General features: G+C 41.0%; 1 protein-coding gene across 2 annotated transcripts in view; it reads right to left on the bottom strand.

Moving 5' to 3' along the window:
- Nucleotides 1-23,812, bottom strand: part of LOC128936377 (signal recognition particle subunit SRP54) — a 34,821-nt gene extending 11,009 nt beyond the window's left edge. The window contains exons 1-16 of one of the 2 annotated variants that reach the window (XM_054275273.1): nucleotides 23,687-23,809; nucleotides 19,855-19,963; nucleotides 18,431-18,522; nucleotides 17,765-17,849; nucleotides 16,738-16,842; nucleotides 15,056-15,122; nucleotides 14,912-14,969; nucleotides 14,074-14,224; nucleotides 13,036-13,184; nucleotides 11,581-11,681; nucleotides 11,389-11,475; nucleotides 10,911-10,984; nucleotides 10,597-10,705; nucleotides 9,659-9,829; nucleotides 9,099-9,194; nucleotides 8,003-8,482 (exon numbers count right to left, since the gene is read on the bottom strand). In XM_054275273.1, the coding sequence (XP_054131248.1) occupies nucleotides 8,391-8,482; nucleotides 9,099-9,194; nucleotides 9,659-9,829; nucleotides 10,597-10,705; nucleotides 10,911-10,984; nucleotides 11,389-11,475; nucleotides 11,581-11,681; nucleotides 13,036-13,184; nucleotides 14,074-14,224; nucleotides 14,912-14,969; nucleotides 15,056-15,122; nucleotides 16,738-16,842; nucleotides 17,765-17,849; nucleotides 18,431-18,522; nucleotides 19,855-19,932 (1,515 nt within the window). In that variant the 5' untranslated portion in view covers nucleotides 19,933-19,963; nucleotides 23,687-23,809 and the 3' untranslated portion in view covers nucleotides 8,003-8,390. Of the gene's footprint in view, nucleotides 1-8,002; nucleotides 8,483-9,098; nucleotides 9,195-9,658; nucleotides 9,830-10,596; nucleotides 10,706-10,910; nucleotides 10,985-11,388; nucleotides 11,476-11,580; nucleotides 11,682-13,035; nucleotides 13,185-14,073; nucleotides 14,225-14,911; nucleotides 14,970-15,055; nucleotides 15,123-16,737; nucleotides 16,843-17,764; nucleotides 17,850-18,430; nucleotides 18,523-19,854; nucleotides 19,964-23,686 lie in introns of those variants that run through there. The other variant, XM_054275274.1, reaches the window with a different exon arrangement.
- Nucleotides 23,813-23,869: the final 57 nt, after the last annotated feature.

Genomic DNA, 23,869 nt, shown 5'->3' with positions numbered 1-23,869 from the left:
GAAGGGAAATGCAGGAGAGGACAAACTATAACTGTGAAGAAATTAAACCCATTTCTAATTAATAAGGCTACTTTAGTGGAAGTGAACTCCAGGACAAAACTTCCCAGTAATACTTTTCACAGATTTCTGAGTCTGTTAAGCCAATCAAATTATTAGAATATATAATACTAAAGGCTGTATCAGATTTGTGACGCAAAAATTAAGTATAAAATGTTTATAGCTGCCCAGTAAACCAGAAGTAGTTATTTATCAAGTAAAATACCTACAGGATCCACAGGTGGCAACAGGTCTTTTTTCTCTTGTTCATCTTCCTCTTCATCTGTGCTATATTCTTCCATCGTTTCTCCACTTGCAAAATGAATAACCCTCCTTGGAATTTTCTTTTTCTTTCCTATGACACCCAGCTCCACATTCTCAAAGCCACTTTCTCCCTTTGAAAGTTGCTATAAAGGAAAAAAAAATCATTATCTCAAGTGCATGCTTCTGGAACTGGAAAGTTCCCCCTTAACAAACTTCATGAGATATTTAAAATATCTTAGATTAATTAGCATTTACAGTGGACACTTATTAGAGCTTGTCTGTCGATAAAAGACTGAAACATTCTTGTTTGCAGATATGTAAAAACCAATCCCTTCTCTAAAAGTAACAACCAAGTTTCTTCTGAGGGGTTACGTTTCATTAAATAATTGGATAAGCACAGAAATATCAATATTTATTGAATAAATATTTAATATGTACTGTTGGGTTTGGAATGAATACCTAATGAAATTAATGAAGTAGTTCATAGGCTGTAGCTGCCTCTTTGCAAGTTCAGACAGACACCTCTAGCACAAAAGAGAACTGAAAAACCAAGCAGCCAGGCTCAAGCCTTAAAAAGATGCACGGAGGAATCCGCCCCTCTGGGCCTTCATCAGCAACCATGAGTAGTGCAAGGGACCAGGGTAAAAGGACAACACTTGGTTTTGTGGCTAAGAACTTACAAAGTGAGGAGTCTGGCTGTGCCCTCCAACTGCTGAATGCTACAATGCAGCCTTTGGGTCACAAGAATTAAGAATATATACTTCTAGTTCAGAAGCCTGCCGATAAATCCTGAGGCTAGTCACTCCTGCAGGCAGAGAATTTTAGCAAGGTTTTGTATTGCAGCTATCAAAACAGAGCCTTCATCTTGGTAGAGCTTTTAGATGCTGGTGCACCAAATGCACAAAACTGTGCTGGAAACATTCTGCCCTATAGAGAAGGCCAGAAAGGTTAGGAAATGCCAACCACATGTTTTTAACGTACCATGAAGGTTCTTAAAAATGCATGAGCTCAAGTAATTTGAAACTGTATCACAAGGAATGACAGGCACAGTGCGTGCAGAATCCAGGTTGCATAAAATGCATTCCAGTTTCCAGCTTCTTCCCTACACAAACCTAATGATCTCCACAGAGCACAGTTCAAAATTATAAATAAAAATACACATTTTATCACACAGCTGAAAGACATCCCTTTATCACTGCAAGTGCAGCATCACCATCCTCATCCTCATGCTAGATTACACAACACAGCTCTGGAAGGCAAGCAGCTTGGTTAGCCAGGAAAGACTGGGCACGGGGGAGAGAGGCAGCAGAGGGTCCTGGGGAGCAGAGCTGCTTCCTTCATTGCAGCCACGGATCCTTCCCGTGCCCACGGCGAGGAGGGAGGCGGGCAGAGATCACGGGCTGAGCTCCACAGCCGCAGAGGGAGCGCGCCCATCCACCAGAGTGGCTGACTGCCTGCAGCACCGCTCCGCAAATCTGCAAGTCATCTCAGCTCCCCAGCACCTCTCTGGCCAGCCTCGCACGTTCCAGGCATTTTCCTGGAGGAGCACAGCAGAAACCAGCAGCAAGTTTTCAATGGGGTAATTCGGCTGAAACAGTATTTTCAGGCAGAATCACATTTTCACGCAGAAAGACTAAAACTGACTATCTGGGGCCCAGTGCAACCTCTCTGCTATCAGTCTTGGGAACAGAGCAAAGCTACAAAAACACAAATGCTGAAAACAGCGAAGCAACCTGAGCCCAGGGAGCGCTGCTTGCTGCCATTATAAAAGTGCCACTTCCCGGGACTCCGTTCTGTACCTTTTTGTGCAAAAAGCACCACAGAATCAGCTTTTCATGAACATTCCACAATCCTTTATTGGCATCATACAATGACACTGTTTTTATATTTAGGCACAGTACTGAAGAGCACTGTTTCTTGCAAACACATCATAAATATCACTGTGATTAATAATAGCAAGCAATGTGAGCCCCTCCTTAAGAGGTCTTCTAAAAGCACAGTCTCTTAATCTGATTTTGGCTCATTTAGTGCAAATGCTTCAAATATTTTAACTTTAAAAAAATGTGGTTTAATATTTCAAGTTTTAAAAGCAAGCTTTAGTTCTCTAACACCCCTCCCACACTCACACTACCTACAGTAAGCAACTCCACATAGCTGGTACTGGTAGAACATTTCAGACAAATGCAGTAGCTCAAAGCAGTAAGGATTCACTAAGGAACAGTGAATCTGCTTCCCTTAGTAATCTGGCTCAAAGTCCTACATCATTAAATAAAATAATGCATGTCATCTGTTGTTTTGGTTATTACCTAGTCAACAAACCTGTGTGGGTTTTAGTCATCACTGGCCTTTTAAGTTTCATCTGCACAGCAATAAAAACCATCTCTCTCCCAGGTGTGAGCAGAACGTTCAGCACCAATAAATTTTATCTTTCCAAAACTGTGGTAATGCAAATTTATTCTAGAGTTATCAACTAGATTCACTTTATAGCTCAAAGGTTACGGTATTTCTTATTTGACAATTTATACTTTTGATCCTCCTTTACGAATTTGATCTTCTTTTCCAATTTAGGAAATTTTCACAAAGACCTTTCTTCTAGCGCATGGCTTTAGTCAGGTTTCTGACCTCATTTTTTTTCCACAGGCTCCTCCTTCTCTAACACATTATATGGTCTTGAAAGACTCAGCATTTGTGGCCATGTCACAAATGAAGTATTTACTTTGGCTTCTATTCTGGCAATTGTTAGACACCAAGGCTGGTCACTCTTGTGCTTTTGCCACTCTTAAGGCACTCGGTAAACACTGTGAGGCAACTTCCCCTTTCTTTTAAATGTCGCCTTGGAATTTTTCTTGGCTTTATGGCACACATACAAACCTTACCTGCCAGGCAGTCAGGATCTGAAGCTCCTGTTCCTTGTTTACCCTCTTTACACCTACTCTACCTCAGCCTTTGTCCAGAAACAGAGACAGAGCAGGGAACCTTGACAGTGCTGATAAAATACCCAGCACAACAGAATTTTAGTCCACATATAAAATGCCAAAATAAATAAACTACTGTTAAGGATAAGGTGTGCCTGGACACCTGCAGGCAAGCTGGGGGAGCTGACACAAGTAGTATTAGGTGATGCAATAACATAAAGTTTCATGAAGGAGACAAAGAAGAAAAGTAAAATTAAATAGGGAGACTAGGCTATAGACTTTGGCATCTTTTAACCCTGCATTTGACATTTAACCTGTCAAATGCAGAAATCCTTGTAAGAGCTTATGAACCAAAGCACCAAAGTGTGTGATGCCCACTTTCCCAGAGAAAGACGAGTAATTCAATTTGCACAGATCTACAGACCAGATACTGCTAGTCACTAGAAGGCTGGTAACAGCTAATGAAAAATATTTCTACTATGCTATCTTGGCTGTCTTACTGATTTTTTTGATAATTTTTTAGGCTAGGGTTGGGGAGGAGGAGGGTTGTTTAGGCTTGAGCGATTTGGGTGTTTTCATACTGCTGGTTTGACTTTCCACCCTTGTGTTTTAACTGAAATTAAACAGCATAAGTCTTTCAGAAACAAAAGACAAGATGACAGAGCCGGAGGAGGGCTATGAGAAAAGACACCCTCCCAGCAAGGCTCGGAAAGGCACCACGAGCGGGGAAGGGGCAGCGGCAGCGCCCACAGCACCGGGGCGCCGCCGAGGCCGGAGCGAGGAGCGGCAGGACCGGAGCTCGCCGGGCTGCGCTGTAATTAACAGCTGCTGTCCCCGATCGCCTCCCACGCCTTGGCCAACTTGACAGCACGGAGGGAAGTGGAAACCTGTCTCACTCTAATATTTATCAGGCTCGTTTGTCAGAGCCATTGTCCGCTGGCGAGGGAGACACCGGAGACACGCGTGCCCGCCGCGCTGTCTGTAATTACAGCGCGCTGGACGGAAGGGCAGACGGCTGACAGACAGACAGACAGACAGACAGACCTCCTCTCCCGCGGGCGCGCCACGGCAGGGACCGGGGGCTGCCCCAGCCCCGCGCACCCCAGGCCGCGGCCGCCACCCCCGCCCCGGCCGGAGCCGCCGCGCCCTCGCCCCGCTCCGGAAGCGGCTGCGCCCGGTCCCGCCGCCCGCCCGGAGCGGCCGGGGAGCCGCCCGCGGCCCCGCTCACCTGCTCGGGCTCCATGGCGCCGGCGGCGGGCGCGCAGTAGAGGGTGATGGCGGCCAGCCCCTGTTCCATGCTCCCGCCCGCCGCGGCGCCGGGGGAGGGCGGCAGCGGGCCCGCCGCGGCCCGGGGAGGCGAGCGCGGCCGGGCGGCACCGCCCGCCACACCGCCCGCCGGGGCGGTGCCTGCGGCCCGCGGGGCCGGCCGCGAACAGGAGCCGGCGCCCGGCCGGCAGAGACTGGGGCACCGCCGCCACCGGCTTCCGTCATTTCGCTTCTCCCCGCAGCCCGGCATTAACCGGAGCCGGGAGGGAGGCACGGGAGAGCCCAGGGGTGGCCGGGCTGCCGGGGACAGCCGTACCGGCACGGAGGCGGAAACGTACCCTCACTGCGCTGAGGGAAAGGCGCCGTTCTGGGGCAACACGCACATCATCTCCCCAAAACAGCGTGAAAACCTGTAAAATAATAGAATAATATTTTAAGAAGCAGATGGAGTCTCTTGCCAGTAGTTAGGGGGCTTACTGGCCCAGGACCACCCTTGCTCAGCCTTGCAGGACTGGGTGATGGTTCAGGCAAGACGAACGAACCCTTGAATAAGAAAGAAATTCAGACCAAGAGGGCCCTGGCCACTGGGCTGCGGCTGGGTGAGAAAATAACATGTATGCCCAGGAGGGTGGGAGAAGTGCTTGCCAGGTGAGAGATTTGCTCAGCTGCTCCTGGAGAGAGGTGGGAACCCTTCTGCCTCCAGTGTGCGCTGATCCCGGCAAAATGTACATTAGTAAATGTCAGCTACCAGTGAAAAGAGCTGGAGGTGGAAGCATCTGAAACATTCTTTTTATGGGATTGAGAAGGGAGCAGTTTTAAATTTTTTTGGAGGGGGAGGGGGTTGAACCAATGGCTGTAACATGCACTTACATGACAGCAAGAGCCGTCTTTCAATCCTGCATCATTAAGAACAGTTTCCAAAAAATTACACTCTATAGCACAATATGGGCTCTTAGACACTTTCTTAGTCATATCATCAAAGCATAATCCAGAGCCCATGACAAAAGCCCAGGTAAAGCACAGACACCTCAGACTTACACTTATACCAGCATAGGGCAGAAAATGTTCCTTGTGAAAAGGGCTGACATAAAATATATGATTAAGAAACAGAATGATTACAGAATGAAAGGTTAGACTGTTATTTTAGACACTACAGGGCTGAATATCTGCTTAAGGGATTACAACAAACATACATCTCCTAAAGTTCCAAAGAAACAAACTAATGTTAGGATACACAAATATTTCTTACCCTCGACAGAGTATACATTCTGTTTAGTGAAGGACTGGTTGGATACAGTAACAGCTCCTCAAGAGCAGCATTAAATCATCACCCAACCAACTTGCTTTCTTCCACCTCTGCTGTGGTTATAGCAGCTGTACAGTCATATTGAACTTAATCTTTCACCTCCCAGAACAACTGGCATTTGCAACTTGGACAAGTTTAATAAATTTAGCACATTAATGTTGAAAGTCCTATGGAAAGGTAAAGAGTTACCAAATAAAGCCATAGCTGTTTGTGTGTGTGAATAGTTAATTGTCCAGCTTCCATCACACAGCTATCCATGGACCATCATAGCCATTTCCTCTTAGCAGGCTGCTCAGCAGCAGCCTGAGCTCAAACAGCTCAGACAAAAGCTTGTCTGACAGCAGCAACAGCTTTCAGCAGGATATACACAGGAAGACAGACCTCAGTCTTCTAAGCACTTCTAGTGAATTTCGCTTGACCCTAGCTCTTCAAGGTTCTTGTATGCTAGACAAAACTTTTCTGCAGACTTTTCTGAGATGCCATAGAGGGTGAGGACAAAAACCCTAATGCAAGAAAATGGTGCTGGGAGTGTTACACGTTTGCCAGGAAAGTGTTATTTGCATCAAGCTATGAAAGGCCATGTAAGTCACCAATCCATTTAGATGTGCTCCTATATAGCTGAACTCTTGTTCTCAGTGCCTCCATCATGGATGTGTTTTTTTTCCCAGGCTTGAGATCCTCAGGCAATTTTTCTAAGCAGACTCCAAAGTATTTTCTACCCGGCTTCCTAATGTAAGAGCAATATATATACACTTTGTTAATTCCAGCATATATCTCAGAAATACCAATAACACATACTTTAAAGGAAATGCATTCTCAACTTGCCCTTGTCTCTGCCAACACTCAGCTAGTGACAGCTCTCCTTGTATCTGGTTGCAGTTTAGGTACTTTGGAAATGGTGAACTAAAAGTTAAAACTAAATGTAGGCCACAAGCTGAAAATAAGAGTTAAATTGTTGGTAACTTGACAGTCTGACTGAGCCTATCCTGGAGCACAGTGCTTCACTGTTCATCCTCAATATCCCTATTCATGGTTGATTTCCATCAAAAGCATTAACCATCCACTCTCCCCTAGGGACAGCATTTCAAACCAAGATTTCATACTCTTTCCTGCATGGTTTTGCATATTGCTTTGGTTTATACTGCTCAAGAACTGAAAATAGTATAAAAAAGAAAAATCAGGTTTTAGTAAGCACACCACTATCAGCAGCTTGTTGTTCACACACCAACAAGCTGGTGATATGCAAGGACTCATTATTTTGTTATATTTAAAAGACAAAGATTCAAATTAACTGATCATTGTGCAGATTAATGCAGTGCACTTAGGTAGATGGCATATTTGAAGATTTTTCAGCATCCTCCACACCATTAATACACATACCATTAATCAAGCAGGAGACAGTTTCACATTATAAACTACATTACAGCATAGCTCATGTTTTATTAGTGCAAGAGTCTAGTGTCATATATGAGACATTCCCTGTTAGCTGCCATCTCAGAGAACTGGCTGACAGAGGGACCAACTTGTTTTAACTACTGCATTTAACTTTTATCTAGACAGCAGAAATAGGTGTCCATTTACACACTAAACACTGCAGTATATTAAAATTTATAATACACCCTCTTACCCTAAGATAAGGGTACAAGAACTATGCTGGATTTCAAGGTTCATCTTGGTCTACCTAGTTTCTGAATTGTGCCTGTGGATTCTACCCTTTTTATATCAACAGAGTAAACTGAAATAATAAACTGCTATAGGAAATTAAGATTAGAATGTAGCTGAGTTGGGGCAATATGCTCTGATAAATAGAGCTATCTCTGTTTAAAGTTCAGTACCAGCACAGAATTCCACCTAATATGCTTTAGAAATTACCTCCAGAAAAAAGGAACTGCTTAACTGGCAGCCTGGCATGAAGATTATCTTCATTATACAAGACAGTTTGGTATCTGCACACCTGTATTTTTTCAGTCCCTTGATTCTCTGTGTATAGGGGAAGAACGATGAAATTCTATATGACAAAGTCTTGTACAAACCTGAGCACAGCACATCCACATTCTAAAAATGCTCCACAGATGAGCACCAACAGCACATTTTTAGGTACTGAGCTATTCTTATTGTATTTATGCCAAACATGAGTTACAACAGTCTTTAAAAAAAAAAAAACTAACTAAGAAAATCTCATTACACACTAAAAGGACAGTTAAAAGGAACTGAAGAGACAGGCCATTCCCTTGTTTATAACCACTTAAATTTTATTTTACAGTATATTTGTGACATTTTATGTTACTATAACCAAAGATCAGGGTTGTTTACAAATATAATGGCTGCCATTTGATGTAAACAATTAAAAAGTGTCTCTAAATATTAAAATTTTACATCATGATTTTGTTTTATTAAATTGAATTGCTCTTTGTGCCATCAGTTATTAGTGGAGAGGAACTAATTTAAGCAAAAATAGTTTTCAGAAATTAGATGTAGAAACTGAGAAGCCTGGGTAAGATTTCAAAAGACCACTCTCTCATCACTGTAAAAAGGAAGAAAGCAAATTCATTCACTGAAGTTGCAATGAAGAGTCAACCAAGTCCATTTGTATTAAGGCTTCTTTACATATTATTGAATCCCATCATGCCTTTCATATTCCCAGCAGCACCTTGTTGAAATTGTCTCATCATTGACTGCAAACCAGCCATGCCACCTGCAGAAAATAAGTGAGAACATGAAAGTGTTAATGAACTCTGAGGCACAGCTCTCTTGCTTGAGGCATCATTCCTGTACACACACTCTTCCAGTAATATACAAAGGCAGAAGCCCAAACTGTCAAACCAGGTTTAAACAGCTATTGAATATAAAGAATGGAGTGAGTAGCTACAGAAAGGTCTGCAAAACATCAGGCTTTAAGATGATTTGTGCATTAAGAACTAGACAGAAGAAAAAACTTGCTGGAATGACTATTATCAGTCAGTAAGATTCAGTTATGGGAGGCCTTATTTAAAGTTGCTCTTGTAAAATTTAATCACTTGAGCAAATCTTAGAAGAGAAGGGAAGTCTAGGAAGATTTGCTTTACCACAGACATCCTTCACTATTCCAAGTAGTCATTTTGAGAGCTGAATCCAAATGAAAAGCTAGATTAAGCACTGCTAAGTGCAAAGTATTTGGACTCAACTTTCTGATTCTTGTTAGAAAACCCCGGAAATACTTAATACTGATATATACTGCACATAGTCTCTCATCCCCTTCCTCACTTCTGTATCTCAAATGCTCCACTATAACTGACAGTCCTCTCTTGAAGCTATAAAAAGTCAGCACATACCCATATGATGAAGAACTCTTGGATCCATCATCTTTGCCATCTGCTGATTCAGTTTGGCCAGCTGAGATGGGTTTACGTTCTTGGACATATCACCACCTAAATAAAAAGAAAAGAGCAATCATAAGAAAGTGGATTAACAAATGGTGCTAGAAACAAAATAAATCCAAATGTTACCTCCTAATTCTAGATTCATATCCATGAGCCCATTATTAGAAGTTACTACATCAGCCACTAAAAGTCCATTTAGGATGAACACTCCCTGTGCTCCACAAACCAGACTGAAGTGTTAGCATTGTAGTAGCAATCAAGTCTGCATTGACAGAAATACAGTAGCTTTCCTTGCTAAGCTACACACTGGTGTCATGAAGAACAGTGCAGCTCTTACCAGTGAAATAAAAGAAATTTCAAACATTGTGAAAATGAGCAAGCTACAACTCACTTTCTCCCCTCTGTAATCAGTGTTTTCTCATTTCCTCTGTGTACACACCTCAAGTGAACTCCCCCCTTAGTTAATAAATTTTAGAGTGGGGTTTTTGGTATTGGTTTGGAGGTTTTTTTACCTTTGAAAAGCCCTTTGATGCCTCCCATCTTTTTCACCATCTGTGCAAACTTAGTGTATTGGGTCAATAGCTCCTGAACATCTCTGGTAGAAACACCAGAGCCTCTTGCTACTCTTTGGATTCTTCCTGGCTGCTTACTGAAAACTTTGGCACCATCTGTACTGTCAAGTTCTGCAATTACAGTGTGGAAAAGAAAAATCCATTTAGTCACTGACATTAAAAACTGTTACAATTGGTAACAAACAGCAAACCTGTTTTCACTGTTGAGAATTTAATTTTGAGACAGAGAATAAAAACTTAAGTTTTAAAAGTGACAATGCAAAATTTTACATAAATCACTGAGGCATAATATTCTACAAAGTAATACTAAGAAGCTCTTCATATGTTAATCACTGTGATAGAAAAAAAGCTGTATGAATAAATTATGCTCTTGGGATACTTGGTATAAAGCCATATTGACGGTTTTCACACAAGCATAAGAGCATACTGCTAAAGGAATTCTAGGTGGAATAGAAACAACACTGAATTCCAGAGACCAGGCTATGTCACCAAGTAAATTTGAGGGTGAGTAGGAAAAAGACAGCAATGCCAGATTAAAGATTAACATACCTTATCAATTTGCAAGTATAGCATTTATAATTTATGAACAGTTACAATACAATGAATAAAAGTACACTGATTTCCAACAGAATGGAAATTATCTGAAATCCCACCTACTCTGCACAAGACAGAGCAGCAACCGGAAAAGTATCTCTAGATATTTAGATTTATTAAGAAATTTGGAGACACGTGTACTCCTTGCAATTCCCAAGAACATGAAATATTTCTTGTCATTTTCTGTCATTGTACATGCTGCAATATGAATTTTTCCAGAAACATCTCTCTAAATAAGCTTGTTCAACAATCAAGAAAAAAACAGAGGGTGAAATTTGTATTACCTTGATCATTCATACTGTCCATTATAGTCATGAGTTTCTTTAGCCTTGCCATTGATTCCTGTTCATTACCTTTACTCATGAAGTCAGTTCCAAAACCAGGGATCATGCCCTTGTTTCAAGAAAGGAAAACAAAAGCTGTGTCAGAATAGGCAAAGCTAACTTTGTTAAGCAGAAAGAAATATAGACAGCAAGTGTTAATTCAGTAGTTGCATGCTGCAGTAGGCAAATAATTTCACCTTTTTAAAAACAGAACACAGATTATAACAAATTTCAATTAAGAGTTTTAAAACAAAATTATTTTGGGGATAACTAACCAAGATCTGACTGAATGGTCCCATTTTCATGATGTTTTGGAATTGTTCATACATATCTCTTAATGTAAATTGACCTGAAGCACAACAACAAAAGAAAAGTTAGCAGAAGTCACACCAGCATTTTGCTCTTACTCTCCTTTTTTAATTACTCTTTATTCATAAGGTAAATATTATACTACATAGATAAGTAGATAAATAAATCTCTTCACATGGCTAAACAGTTTCAGATGGCACACGCTGAACCATTAAGCTAGTTTTTCTGCAGTTGTAATCTGACAGACTTTTGTTTGAAAAACACAACCCAATTTACTTGGCTGCCACATTTACTGGAGAAAGAAAAACTGTTCTTCACTGAGCATGAACAAGTTGTTTGTGTCCACACATAGCACAAATGAACTCAGTGATCTCTGCCACAGAGCACCTGCCATGGTCAGGTCACTGTAATGCTCCTGCAATTCAGACCTTGGGAATAACTTACCATGTTTTAGCTTTTCTATGAGTGCTTCATTATCATCCAACTTCAACTCATTTACTTTATCTATCAATCCTTCAATATCACCCATACCTGGATAAAGAAAATAGATCTGAAATTAGCATTAAAAAAATACACTTTGACTTTCCATTATCCAATTCTAAGTGTCTTTTAAGTACAGTTGTACACTGGACATACCAAGCAGCTTGCTGATGAAAGGCTGTGTTTTAAAGGGCTCAAAGTCATCTATGTGCTCGCCAGTTCCAATAAAAATAATAGGACTCTTTGTGGCAGCAACTCTGCAATGAAATATATTTTATGAAATGGCCTCTCAAACACCATCCATCTTTTATACTATAATCAGCTAGGTATCATCAACACCATGCATTGTGTCTCAAGGATCTGCCCTACTCCTCACACCATTAAGAAAAAACACCCTGCACTTGGATGTTTAGCTCAGAGTAGTTAAAAAGATTTTTCTCTAATTAGTACTTTATAAAATACAAACTCTGTTTGGAAAAAATCAGAAACAGAATTTGCTAATTTTCATTGCTGACTTTAAGAAACTTGAAAGGAAAGAAAAAAATAAATAATCTCCAGTTTATCCTAATACTGGGCTATTACTGATACTAATGACAATACCGTCAGATGACAGGCACTGATTACAATTTCTTCAAGGTACCTCATACAAAAGACAATCTCATTTTCAACACAGGAAAAAGCTCAAACATAAGAAAACTCAGAACCTTTCCACCACACTGGCATTACCTTTTAAATAAAATTTAGTTTCCAGTCCACAGACAGTACAGGGCAAACACAGCACACTTAAAGCACACAAGCATATGACAACTCAAACAAGAGCAAAATGAAAATACCAAAGGCTTTAGTCTTCCAACATTGTGCTACAGATAAAGCAAAATACATATGGCAGTTTAGGAACTCTAACACTTCAGGTCAAAGACAGACAGGGATTTAGCAAGTCAGGGGCAGTTATTTTGACTGTTTTAACAAAACATCTCAGCTCCAGACAAGCTGTATCATTGAAAGACAGTTGAAACAATCACATAAGGCTGAAGATAAAATGTAGCATTTTTTGGTCAAAACTCTGCCAAGATACAGGACATGGAAGGTCCAACAAGAATGGAATTTGGGTAAGTATGACCGCAGACAACTTTTCATCAAGTTTCTGGACACTGCCACTCCAGAAGTTTGCTCTGCATTATAGTTTTAAGGTCACATAAGATGAGGTACAGTTTTTCCCCTTTTGGAAAAAATCTCTTGAGATGCAAAACTCTTCATTTAAGTCATATCTATTGAGCCCAAATTTATCTTTCTGGAAAAATGCCTAATACACAATAGGCAATGAATACTGCTTCATGCTGACTTCAGAAGACAAAAGTCTGATCTGTGACAATACAAACTACTGTACTGAAAACACATCCTATCACTGAATGCTGATGTTAAGCATCATGAGCAGGTGATCCTGCCCACCAGAAGAAGGATAAGAATCTAAGTGTGACTGTGACTGACTTAGGTTCTGTGCAGTGTGCCAGTGACACTCCCCAGGACAGGTCTCTGTGGGACACTAACACATTTCACAGCTGGCTGTGCACAGCCAAATGTTGGACACTGTTATACCCTATTGGTACTTACGCACTGAGGGCTCCACCTCCTTTGGCATGTCCATCCAGCTTAGTGACAATAACAGAAGCTACATCTACTTTGTCTTTGAAAGCTTTAGCTTGAGCTTCACAAGCTTGGCCAATGGAAGCATCCATCACATAAACGATGTTATCTGGTTGCTAGGAGAAATGAGATACACAAAAGAATAATTTCCTGCTTTACTAAACAATATTCATGCATTATTATTATTATTATATAGGTTCAGTAGCAGAACTTCCTGCAATAACAGTATACTAGAGCTGTACGCTAGGGTTTAAAACAGGACCACTGTTTTATGAACAGTATTATCTAAGAACCATTTAAAAATTCTGATGCTGAATGACTATATGATTCATCTACAACACAAAACATTACAATTTAATAGGTTTGTGTTTATTAGTTATGATTCAAGTGATTTTAGCCAGTATCTTGAGCCAATAAGACAATTAGTATCTACAAGCGCTTATTAGCTAACGTCTTCAATTTGGTTTTACATTCAGATATTTAAGACATCCATTCCTCTAAAAATAAGTAAGCATTACCAGGATTTGTGTGGGAAGTGTCATATTGTTATGCAAGACCACAGAGTCAAACAAATAGCCAGACTTTTTAAACCCATAGAAACAACAGCTTCATTTACATATCAAAACTCTTGAAAGTTATCCAATCATCTTCTCTGTCTCAGTGCAACTATTTGTGACAATCACAGAAAGTTTAGTATTCATAGTTAAAGAAAACCAGACCAGACTGGTTCTTTCATCTAGTTTTTCAATGCAAAGATCCTGAAAAGGAAAAGTTAAAGCAGGAATGGCAGTCTGATTATATGCAAGCATCCTTGAACAGAAGAATAGAAGAATTAAACCATCACAACAGTAACAAGCACTGGTCATTTAGCCTTTGCTTATTCATATCTGTTTGTATATTCTAATATCATCTAGGAGTTAAAGTAAAATGCACACAGAACATTAGGATAAAGATTAATCAACTGCCATCAAATGCCAAATTACTGCATTTCTCAAAACTACTCACTATAGCATTAGCAACTTGTAACATTTCTTCAAACAAAGAGTCTTCTTGTTTGTGACGTCCACTTGTATCAACAATGATGATTTCAAAGTTTTCATTCTTAAATTTCTCAACACCTTCTGAGGCAATTATTACAGGATCCATTTCTGTATAACTGATCACAAAGAGAAACAAAGATTCAGAATTTCATCATTTGACTATAAACTTGTTAACTATAAGTCTATGTGGATTTCAAGAGGGAACTCCTCTTATGTAAAGCAAAAATTGGTTACAAATACGTCTTCCTAAGCCATTTACCCTTACTGCTCAGTGAACTGAAGCACAAAGCCTGAAGTCTGTCTCACCTGCTGGTAGCTGCAGTAAGTTCTACAAGACCCTCTCTCAAACAGGATTTAGCTGAGCACCTAGACAGTTCACCTTCAGTGAATCTTAGGGGAAAGTTATTTACTGCTTTATAAGAAGACATTTCAGGTCCACCTCTGTCTCTATTTGATAATAAAAATTAAGCATCCAAAAATCATATCCTTTGATCTGTGAGATACTTCTCAAAAATCTGGCCATGTCTGGTAAAAGTCTGTGAACTGCTATACATCAATTAAGCACCATAGGGAATTATTCCTGGACACCTGATCTCTTTGTACACTGTCCTACCTGCTATTCCTGGCAATATACTGAACTGGACAGAATTTTCATCTGATCAGAGCAAGTATTACCCAGAATATATTATTAAAATGAAAGCAATTATACCATGCTAGATGGGGTTTAGTGCAAAACGTTCAGAACAGAACAATACATAACTGGAGTTGAATTGTTCTCCAAAGTGTTTCTGGAAGATGCTTACCTCCCATAAAAGGGAATTCTTGCTTTTGTGGCATTCTGCTTTAACTGGTCAAAAGCACCTGTAAGACAGGTATAGTCAAGGGACTACTTAAGGAAATCTTCAAATATTATAGATAGAGAACTACATCATTAAAGTCTGTGTTACCTGCTCTGTATGTGTCTGCACATATTAGACAAGTCTTCCAGCCTTTCCTCTGATAGAAGTATGCTAACTGAAATGAAACCCAAAACAAGTAGTTACACCAAAGTCCCATTGACACGACACTTTTAACAGCCTCAAGTCACACACAGAGGATAAAAACTCAAGCCAGCCCTTCTATAAGTGAGGCCACAGAGTAAGACTGTTCATGCTTAGCATGGCCATTATTTAGGGAAGCATATCATAAATAATTACTAATGGCAAGATGAAAACACCTGCTTGACTCTGCTTCTGATTTTGATTTCTTGAAATGGCAATCTCTAGGAATGACTACAAATAACTTAAGCCCCCATTTTACTAACTCCTGAATTCTTCTTAGTGTTAATACTGCAGATTGGAGTAGCATGTAGAAACTACCCAATGCAATACTTCAATATCCAGTACCATAATGGCTACAACTTGTACAGCTCTATATTTTTGTACTTTCAGAGGAACAAAGATATTTCCATTGAAAGGACATGTTTTAAAGCAGTGGACAGAATCCTAAACCTTCCTACAACACTCAGCTTCATAGCTGCTACATATATTCACAAAACATTGACCAAATACAAACATTCAAAATAAAGTTCACCTACATAAGCACTAAGAAAGTCTTCTGAAATCAGAGCAGGCTATGCTGAATATTTCACTATATGTGCATCTCAAAAGGAGATGACAAAAAACAATGAAGATGTGTCTTTTTTCCACAGGATAATTTTTCCTCACAACTTGGAATGTACCAAGCTCTGTCCTGGGGTGAATGAGTGAGTCAAGAGCTTATGGTTTAAGATAAAAGGGCAGATTGGCGAGGGTGATGCTGTTGTGGGTGTTTGTTACAGGCCACCTGATCAGAAGGAGCAAGTGGATGAGGCTTTCTATGGGCAGCTTGAAGCAGCCTCAAAGTCACAGGCCCTGGTTCTTGAAGGGGACTTTAACTACCCTGACATCTGCTGGAGAAGCACAAACAGTCCAGGAGGTTCCTGGAAAATGGAAAGCAGGGATTATAACCTCCTGTCACAGGAAGGGGGACAATCCCACAAGGAATGGTGTGCTGTTTGACCTCACACCAACAAACAGGGAAGGCCTTGTTGCAGATGTGAACGTATGTGGATTCAGAGCATTCTTTTTTTTAGCCTTAAAAAAATACAAACAAATTTCCTCAACAAATCTGGGGCTGGAACAGGTTTCACATCAACTTACACTTAATTGATACCTTGTATCTAATACAAAGGCCAAATTCCACTGTTTTTCTAAATAAGTAATGGCATTAACACCCATTCTTAGTATTTAGTCTTAAACCTGGAAAGTGAACTACAGTGCTGTGGTTTAACTAAGTACAAGGACAAATAAAGACTCTTATAGGGTACTGTTTCATCAAGAGTTCAGTTTAAAAATCTTTGAAGGAAGTCCTACAAGTCATAAATTGTCCCAAAAGAATTTTACTTTCAACATTCATCTCAGAAATCCCTCTGCAAACGTATCTCTACATGGTAGTGAGTTAGAACTTTCATACTAACAAAACCAGCACAGATCACAAGCCAAACCTACCTAAGGAGCCCAATGACTACCAGCTTCCCCAAGCAAAAACAAAACCAAACCAAAACCAACAAACAAATCAAAAACCATGCAAAGAGATCCACTGCACTTACCTTTGAACAAGTTGTTGTTTTACCACTTCCTTGCAAACCAACAAACATTATAATATTCTGTTTTCCTTTGGTAGGTGTCCATGCCTTGACTCCAGGATCTACAAGCTGAAGAACAAAGCACAGAAAGCACAGAACAGTTGTGTCACAGTAATGCTAGGTGCCTGCTTTCATATTCAAAGGAGAAAAACAGCTTTTGCGCAGTTTCATCTTGGCTTAGATTTTTGCTGATTTACAGTGAACAACAACAGTCCTTACAAGGTATCTATAATATATAAGGTTCTGCATAATAATTCTGCAACAACAACATTGTTAATTTCTTTGTAACACCCAGCACAGTCAGGCTGTGGCCTGTATACATGGCACAAGGGTAACAAGCACCACAGAAAGGTGACCTCCACCCCTCTTGTCACTGCTCAGGATGGGCTTCTTCCAGTGGGAATCCTACAGCACAGAAGGCTTTGTAGGGTTGCTGCCTCACTTGTGAAATGAGTAGAAGGTAGATACATTCCTGAGAGCCACCATATTTGTGGGCACAGACACAGACTACAGAAGAACAAATGACTACACTGTAAATTGGAAAGAGGGCAGAATACACATACTCAAGTCCTGATTTGACCAAGCAGGCAGATTAATGAGAAATGTTGCATTGAGCTGCTGGGTTGTTGTTTATCACTTCTCCAAAGGCTTATCTGTAGTTGGAACATTAGGGTAGCAAAGCTGTATTCTGGGCTAACCAGAAGCAGTCTAGAAGCTAGCAGTACTTCAATCTTGTCTTTACATTTCAGTTGAAGAATAAGAACAATTGAACTCAAAGCTTAAACTGAAGTTAGTTTGAGAAATGCCCAGGATTTCTCAATGCAGTTTCAATGAGAATACTGCTGTTTGCAGTACTGCAGTTGTGCTTTCACATCAGAAGGCCTGACTGCAGGTACCACATAACCACCTAAAAGCTTGCCTTGCTACTGCACTACTGCCAAGCCCAGACTGTTCAAGGAAAGTGATGCAATGCAGAATTTTGAAGTCCTACCTTAACAAGCTCTTTAAAGACCGCATGCTGGATCATTTTTCTTTTGTTAAGGCCAGATGCCATTTCTTCAAGATCAATTGCAGACCTGAGTTTGAGAAAAGCATGGAACACTAGCATAACTTAAAGCATCACTTGAACCTAGTAATAGAGTTTTTGGAACTGCAACAGCACCCTGATTTGTCCTGAGTTTTCAGATAGGATGTACTTAAGAAGTGACATGCATTGGAGACATTCTTATGCAGAGCACAAAAACAGGTTTCTAAAATGCATCTTTCAGACTTGTATTTACTTAAATTAATCTGAAAATAGGCAAAGTAACTGTGCTAGTCACATACACAGATTTATTTATAGCCAGCACAGAACATGTGAAGATTATGTGTCTAGGAAGTAATGAAGAACTTGTTTATCAGACGACTCAACTGATGACAGCAAAAGATTTTTGAAACAAGCCTGCAACACCAATAAATGGCTAAATTTGACCAAAGACTCTTTTGATGGAACTGGCTAAACATTTGGTTCAAACAGCTGTTTTCCTGTTCAAAGTAAACTGTGTGCTTCTAAAAAAACCCCAACATATTAAGTTATAAATTAGCTGTTCTTTTGTAACCTCAAATTACAACTTTTAGAAATATCAAAAGTTAAATGCATTTTGATTATTTCACTTACTTGACATTTTCTCTAAGTTGCTTCACAAGTTTGATATTAACATCAGCTTCCAGTAATGCTGTACATACTTCTTTTAACATAGCATTTAAAACCTTTGGAATATAAAAGAAAAATCAGAAAAATTGTTTTACAATACACAGAGATTAACTAGGCCACTATTAGATCAAAATAAGAATGTGAAAGTCTATTTATGGTATAACCATGGTTTTCACAAATTAAATGCATGTAGTCCTATCATGAAATAAACTGTCACAAAAAAATGTCTGTGCATTTGTTCCTACGTAAAAACAATTTAAATCTGAGAGGGAAAGGTTCTCAATTGTAACAACTGCACACTATAGAACACTAGCACAAAACACTTCCTACTGCATTATGGGCCACAGCTCATATGGCAGCAAGAGTTCCTGAACTCCCCTCTGGGTACTCCTTAGAGAGTACACCAACAAAACCTCAGATCACAACATTCTGTAACAGCATTCCTTAACCAAAGATGGACACCCTGCTACTTGAATTTTCAGACACTGGACTGCTGCTCTGACTGTATGCCTTTTAGGCAAGCAGGTGCCTCAGCTAGAAACCCTGTCTACTCTGAGTTAAGATTTTTCTGAAAGTAACACCTGCATAAATGGCCTCATTTTCACATCTTGAACTCTTGCAGGATGAAAATTTCCATTGCTGAAAAAATTAATTGGGCTGTATTTGATTCAATTAAGGATTTTTTTCCTCCTGGCAGAAGATACATTAAAACATTTTCTCTATGCATAAGTTCTACCACTACAGCTCTCAATTAGCCTATTTTTTAGTTACTTTAAGCCACACATCTTTCCACCTGAAAATAATTTCTAGCAATCTGTGTATTCAGAGACATTTTGAAACCATCACATTAGGTAGTTTTCCATCTTGCATTGAACTCCTATGACAGAACACACTGAGTTCTATTTCCAAACTCTTACTTAGAGAAAATACAGGCCATTCTAAGCCAAACAAAATTCCAGAACCACACACTGGTTTTAACGTAAAGGCAGCAAACACAACACATTCCTCACAATTCAGACAGCAAAGCTTACATTTGTTCTTCCACACTTCAGCTTCTAGCACCTAATACACATCTGCATAGTCTGCCTGTGCCCACACACAAATCAGAGCAGGCACCTACCTTCCATCCACACTTAGGCACTCACTGCCTCCACAGGACACTCATCTCCCTAAACACAGCACCAGGCTCAAGGACCCTTTGACCATGGGACCCACTATGTCTGAGGTGATGACCCACATATAAATCTAGTTTTTAAAACCTTTAGTAGAAATTTTACTTGAAGATAAAGAAAGTCTAGGTAAGCCACTTCAATCTTCTCATCAGCCTGTGAGAACTTTTTCCCAGAACTTTCCCAGTGCTGGTGCCATGACATCTGTACACTACACACCTCTTCATTGATGATTGTGGCATTGCTCAGGGAGCGCAATGCTGAAGTTATTTTTCTTCCAAGATCTGCCAGAACCATTTTGGCGGCTTCAAGTACGACTCAGAAGGATCTGGAAAAAAATTTTTAAATAACATTTTAAACTAGTTGAAGCCATGCTTTCACAAATTAATTATTCAAGTAACTTTTGGGTAAGAATCCTGCTTTGCATCCCAGAAAGTGCATAAGTTTTACCTTTTAAAGTTATTTTTAGGAAATATTGGCCTGAAGTTAATTTTAGGCAATCCTCATGGCCTACTTAAAAACAGAGATACCACACTTCAATTAGGAAGGATTTCACTGTGTAGAATAAATGTGCATTGAATTCACCATGGAAAAACAAACAAAACAGTCCAGACAGACTTCCAGAAAGAATGCCAGCTGCTTTTTATCCTCTTATCAGCAATATGCTACATAACAAAATAAAATCAAGCAGAACAGTCTAGAAACACTGCATCTTGCAAGAACAGTATGACCAGAAGCAAAATATTTTGCTAGCAAAATTCAACATTATTAATCAGTTGCATTTTATCCAGCTTTCATTAATCAAGCTGAATTTCCCATTTCAGTAACCCTAGAAACATACTTGCATTTTAATAAGGAAAATTAATACTGCAGTTTTTAATGGCTGTATTGGAAAAACAGACTATTTTTGTTCACTAGAAACACAAATCTCACATATAAGACTAAATCATACCAAAATTTACACTTAGAAAACAATAAAAAGTTAATTTCTGAAGGGTACATATTCTAGTCAACATGCTAAACCACTCCACCCCCTACATTAGGTGGCAAGATATTCAGGAGCACAAAGGGTAGAATCAGCAATCTAAAATTCTGATTAAGGGCAAATCAAAACTTCTCTGAAGAGCAAAAATTTGGAACACCACAGCTACTGCTGAAATGAAGCACTTCAAATACTTCATGTTTATCTTCCACTTTCAGTGTTGCTTTCCTGTACTCAGCTGAAACTACTTCCTAGCTGATAGCCCAAACTGGAATCTCACATTTGAGCTCCTCCTTTCAGTACTGAAGGCCAAATTCTCAATAATGGGAGTCTCTGTAATCAAAACAGATGAGAGTTTCAAAGACTTTTGGGACTTCCCCCTGCCTCAAGTGAGAAGAAAACAGAGAAGAAAGTCCAGTCCATTTATTGAAATGAAGAATGCACCAGTAGCTATATTCTGATTTTATTTAATATACAGGCCAATGTGGCTAACAAAGCAGCTCAGTGTATACACACATTGAGATTTATCAGCTGCACAAACCCCAAAAAGCACAATTTAAAATGTTTTAAAATGTGAAAATGTTTTATTATTTGTAAATAGTAAAATATATATTCCAAAATAGCTAAACCAAGGCTCCCATGTAAGCCAACCTCCAGATTGCTTTGTCTAATTGAGAGTTACTATTGTTACCAACTTGGTAGGTTAAACCAGCAACAAAACCCCAAAAATACCTGCCAGTCTAACCCACACTCCCCTGACACTAAGGTCACAATGCAGAAAAAAGTCTGCAGGAGCTTCAGAAGATGTAGGATAAATAAATCCAGTGTAAGTACAGGAGTTGGGTATGGCAAATGACACAAATAAATATATTTAATGTACATTTTAGATTTAATGTACATTGAACGTTCAAGCAATAATATCCATTACAATGCTATCTCAATATTCATTTAAAAAACAAGTCTGTGTTTCTTAAGGAGCTCAATGATATCCATTACAATGCCATCTCAAACTCATTTAAAAAACAAGTCTGTGTTTCTTAAGGAGCTCTGCCAGCAGAGTATTTGCAATTACTCTACTGTTCTATTGGTGTACTCTACAGTACACTAATAGAAATTGATGTCCATCTTCTTACATTGCTGGAAGGGGCCTTCTCCATGTTATCTGAAGTGGTAAAACTCCAAGGTTTCCTTACAAGGCATACAAGTCATATTATTGCAGAGTAATTCGAAAAAAGCATTTTAATCATCAATAGGTTCTACCAAACAGTCTCAGCAAAACAGATGTTCAAAACGTTTTCCAGATAATTTTCTGTGATAATCACAATGTGTAAGAAAAAACAAAGCCTCCAAACCTTTAAAAACAGTGCTGCACCTCAGTAAGCTTTGAGCTGCTAAAACAGCAACCAGTGACAGCACTTAACTATAAAACTTGGATATATTAGCTAAGAAATTTGATAGCATGACCAACATACAGTCATGTTAATACTCAATATTTAAAATTAGTTTCCAGAGTTCTACAGATCTCCAAATACAGAAGGTTAATTACATTCTAATACATGAATGTTTCCTCTGCAGAATTCCAAAAGCTTCTTCTGACAGCCTTACAACAGGAATAATTCAAATCCTTTGCTAAGGAGATGAGTTTAAGCATTTTTATATAAACTGCTCTTACTAGCACATTAAAAAATTCTAAGTCATCAGAATTTCTAAGGGCTGCCAAATACAGAAATTAACAGAACTTGTGACAGTCCATCCAAGTTGAGAGACACACTCCAGACAAAAAGACACACAAGATGTTTTAGCAGGTAGCCAGCCTGGGCCGGCAGACAGCCATACGGGCATCAGCAGTACTGCAGTGCAGAAGGTGTGTGTGCTGGGCAGCTGCAGCTCTGGGCAGCTCACCCTGAATGCAGCACCCACAGACACACAGAGCAGGGCAGCACCCACAGGCACACACAGAGCAGGGCTGAGCAGGGCAGCACCCACAGACACACACAGAGCAGGGCTGAGCAGGGCAGCACCCACAGGCACACACAGAGCAGGGCTGAGCAGGGCAGCACCCACAGACACACAGAGCAGGGCTGAGCAGGGCCATGAGCTCTGTGCAGCCTGATCCCCTCCACCAGCAGCAGCCTGGCACCGCCACACTGAGCTCCCAGGCCATGCTCTGCTGCAGCCCCAAGTCCCTGGGCATTCCAGGGACAAAGGCACAGCAGGAATAGCGCATGTCTTACAATGGCACAGCAAGCCAGCAGCGAAGCGATTCTGAGGAGACAGACTGCCCACCCCTGCCCACACACCCAGCATAAACCTCCAACCAGATCACTCTACCTAAACTAGCAATATCTAATGTACACGGTTTTGGAAAAAAATATAGGCTTAACAGGTAACAGCAGTTTAAACAGCTGCTTTAAAAGACGGCAGCTGTTTAAAAAGATACGAAGCAAAAGGAACACTTAAAAACTGTACAATGAACTTGTATTCATGAGTCAAGACATACAACACATAAATGGATCAAGACCAACTGCAAGTCTAACACTGTAAGGGAGAAGCGGCTGTTTCACAGTCGGGAATGCCCTGAGCTACGGCAGCTCCGCTCAACCTCAACTTACGAGTTTCCACCTTCTAAAATTACCCGGCTGACGACGGGAAGGCGCCCCCAAGGCAGCAGCCGGGAGCGGCTGTCTCACTTGCGGCCCAATGCCCTCGTTTTCTCGGGAAAAGTGATGAAGGCAGAGCCCGGATGGACGGGCCCGGCCGCTGCCTTTGCCCTGGGCTGGCCCGGACAGCGGGCGGACCCCGGCTGGGCGCGTCCCGTCCCGGTGCTGTGGGCGGCAGCGGCCGGGTCCGTGAGGCCCAGAACTGCTCCCGCGGAGCCCCGGTGGGCTGAGGGCACCTCTCGGCCCGGGCTGCCGCAGGACAGGCCACTGCCGCTCCCCGGGGTCGGCAGGCACGGGTGCCTCCTCCTTCCCCGCCGGGACCGGGCCGGGGGCTCTCCGCGTCACGAAACACCGCGGCGGGTGGCGGTCCCGCTTACGGAGTGGCTACGGCGGTAGCGCGAGCACTCACCGGGAGCGCGGCGCGGGGCCCGCGGCGGAGCCGTGCGCAGCCCAGCCCGCCGGGGCGAGGCTGCCCAACGAGACTCCCTCCGCTGGATCGCGAGGAGTGGCGGCCGCCGCCGACCAGGGAAACGTCAGCACTGGCCGTCGCCCCACAGGCCTCCGTTGGCTTCCGTTTCCGGGGCGCGCGCGG

The sequence above is a fragment of the Melozone crissalis genome, unplaced genomic scaffold, assembly GCF_028551555.1.
Source record: "Melozone crissalis strain CALT ecotype California unplaced genomic scaffold, PUWL_Pcris_2 ptg000018l_1, whole genome shotgun sequence".
In the NCBI taxonomy this organism is placed as follows: Eukaryota; Metazoa; Chordata; class Aves; order Passeriformes; family Passerellidae; genus Melozone; species Melozone crissalis.
Note: the sequence above shows the minus strand (reverse complement) of the source record. Positions and strands in the feature narration are given on the sequence as shown.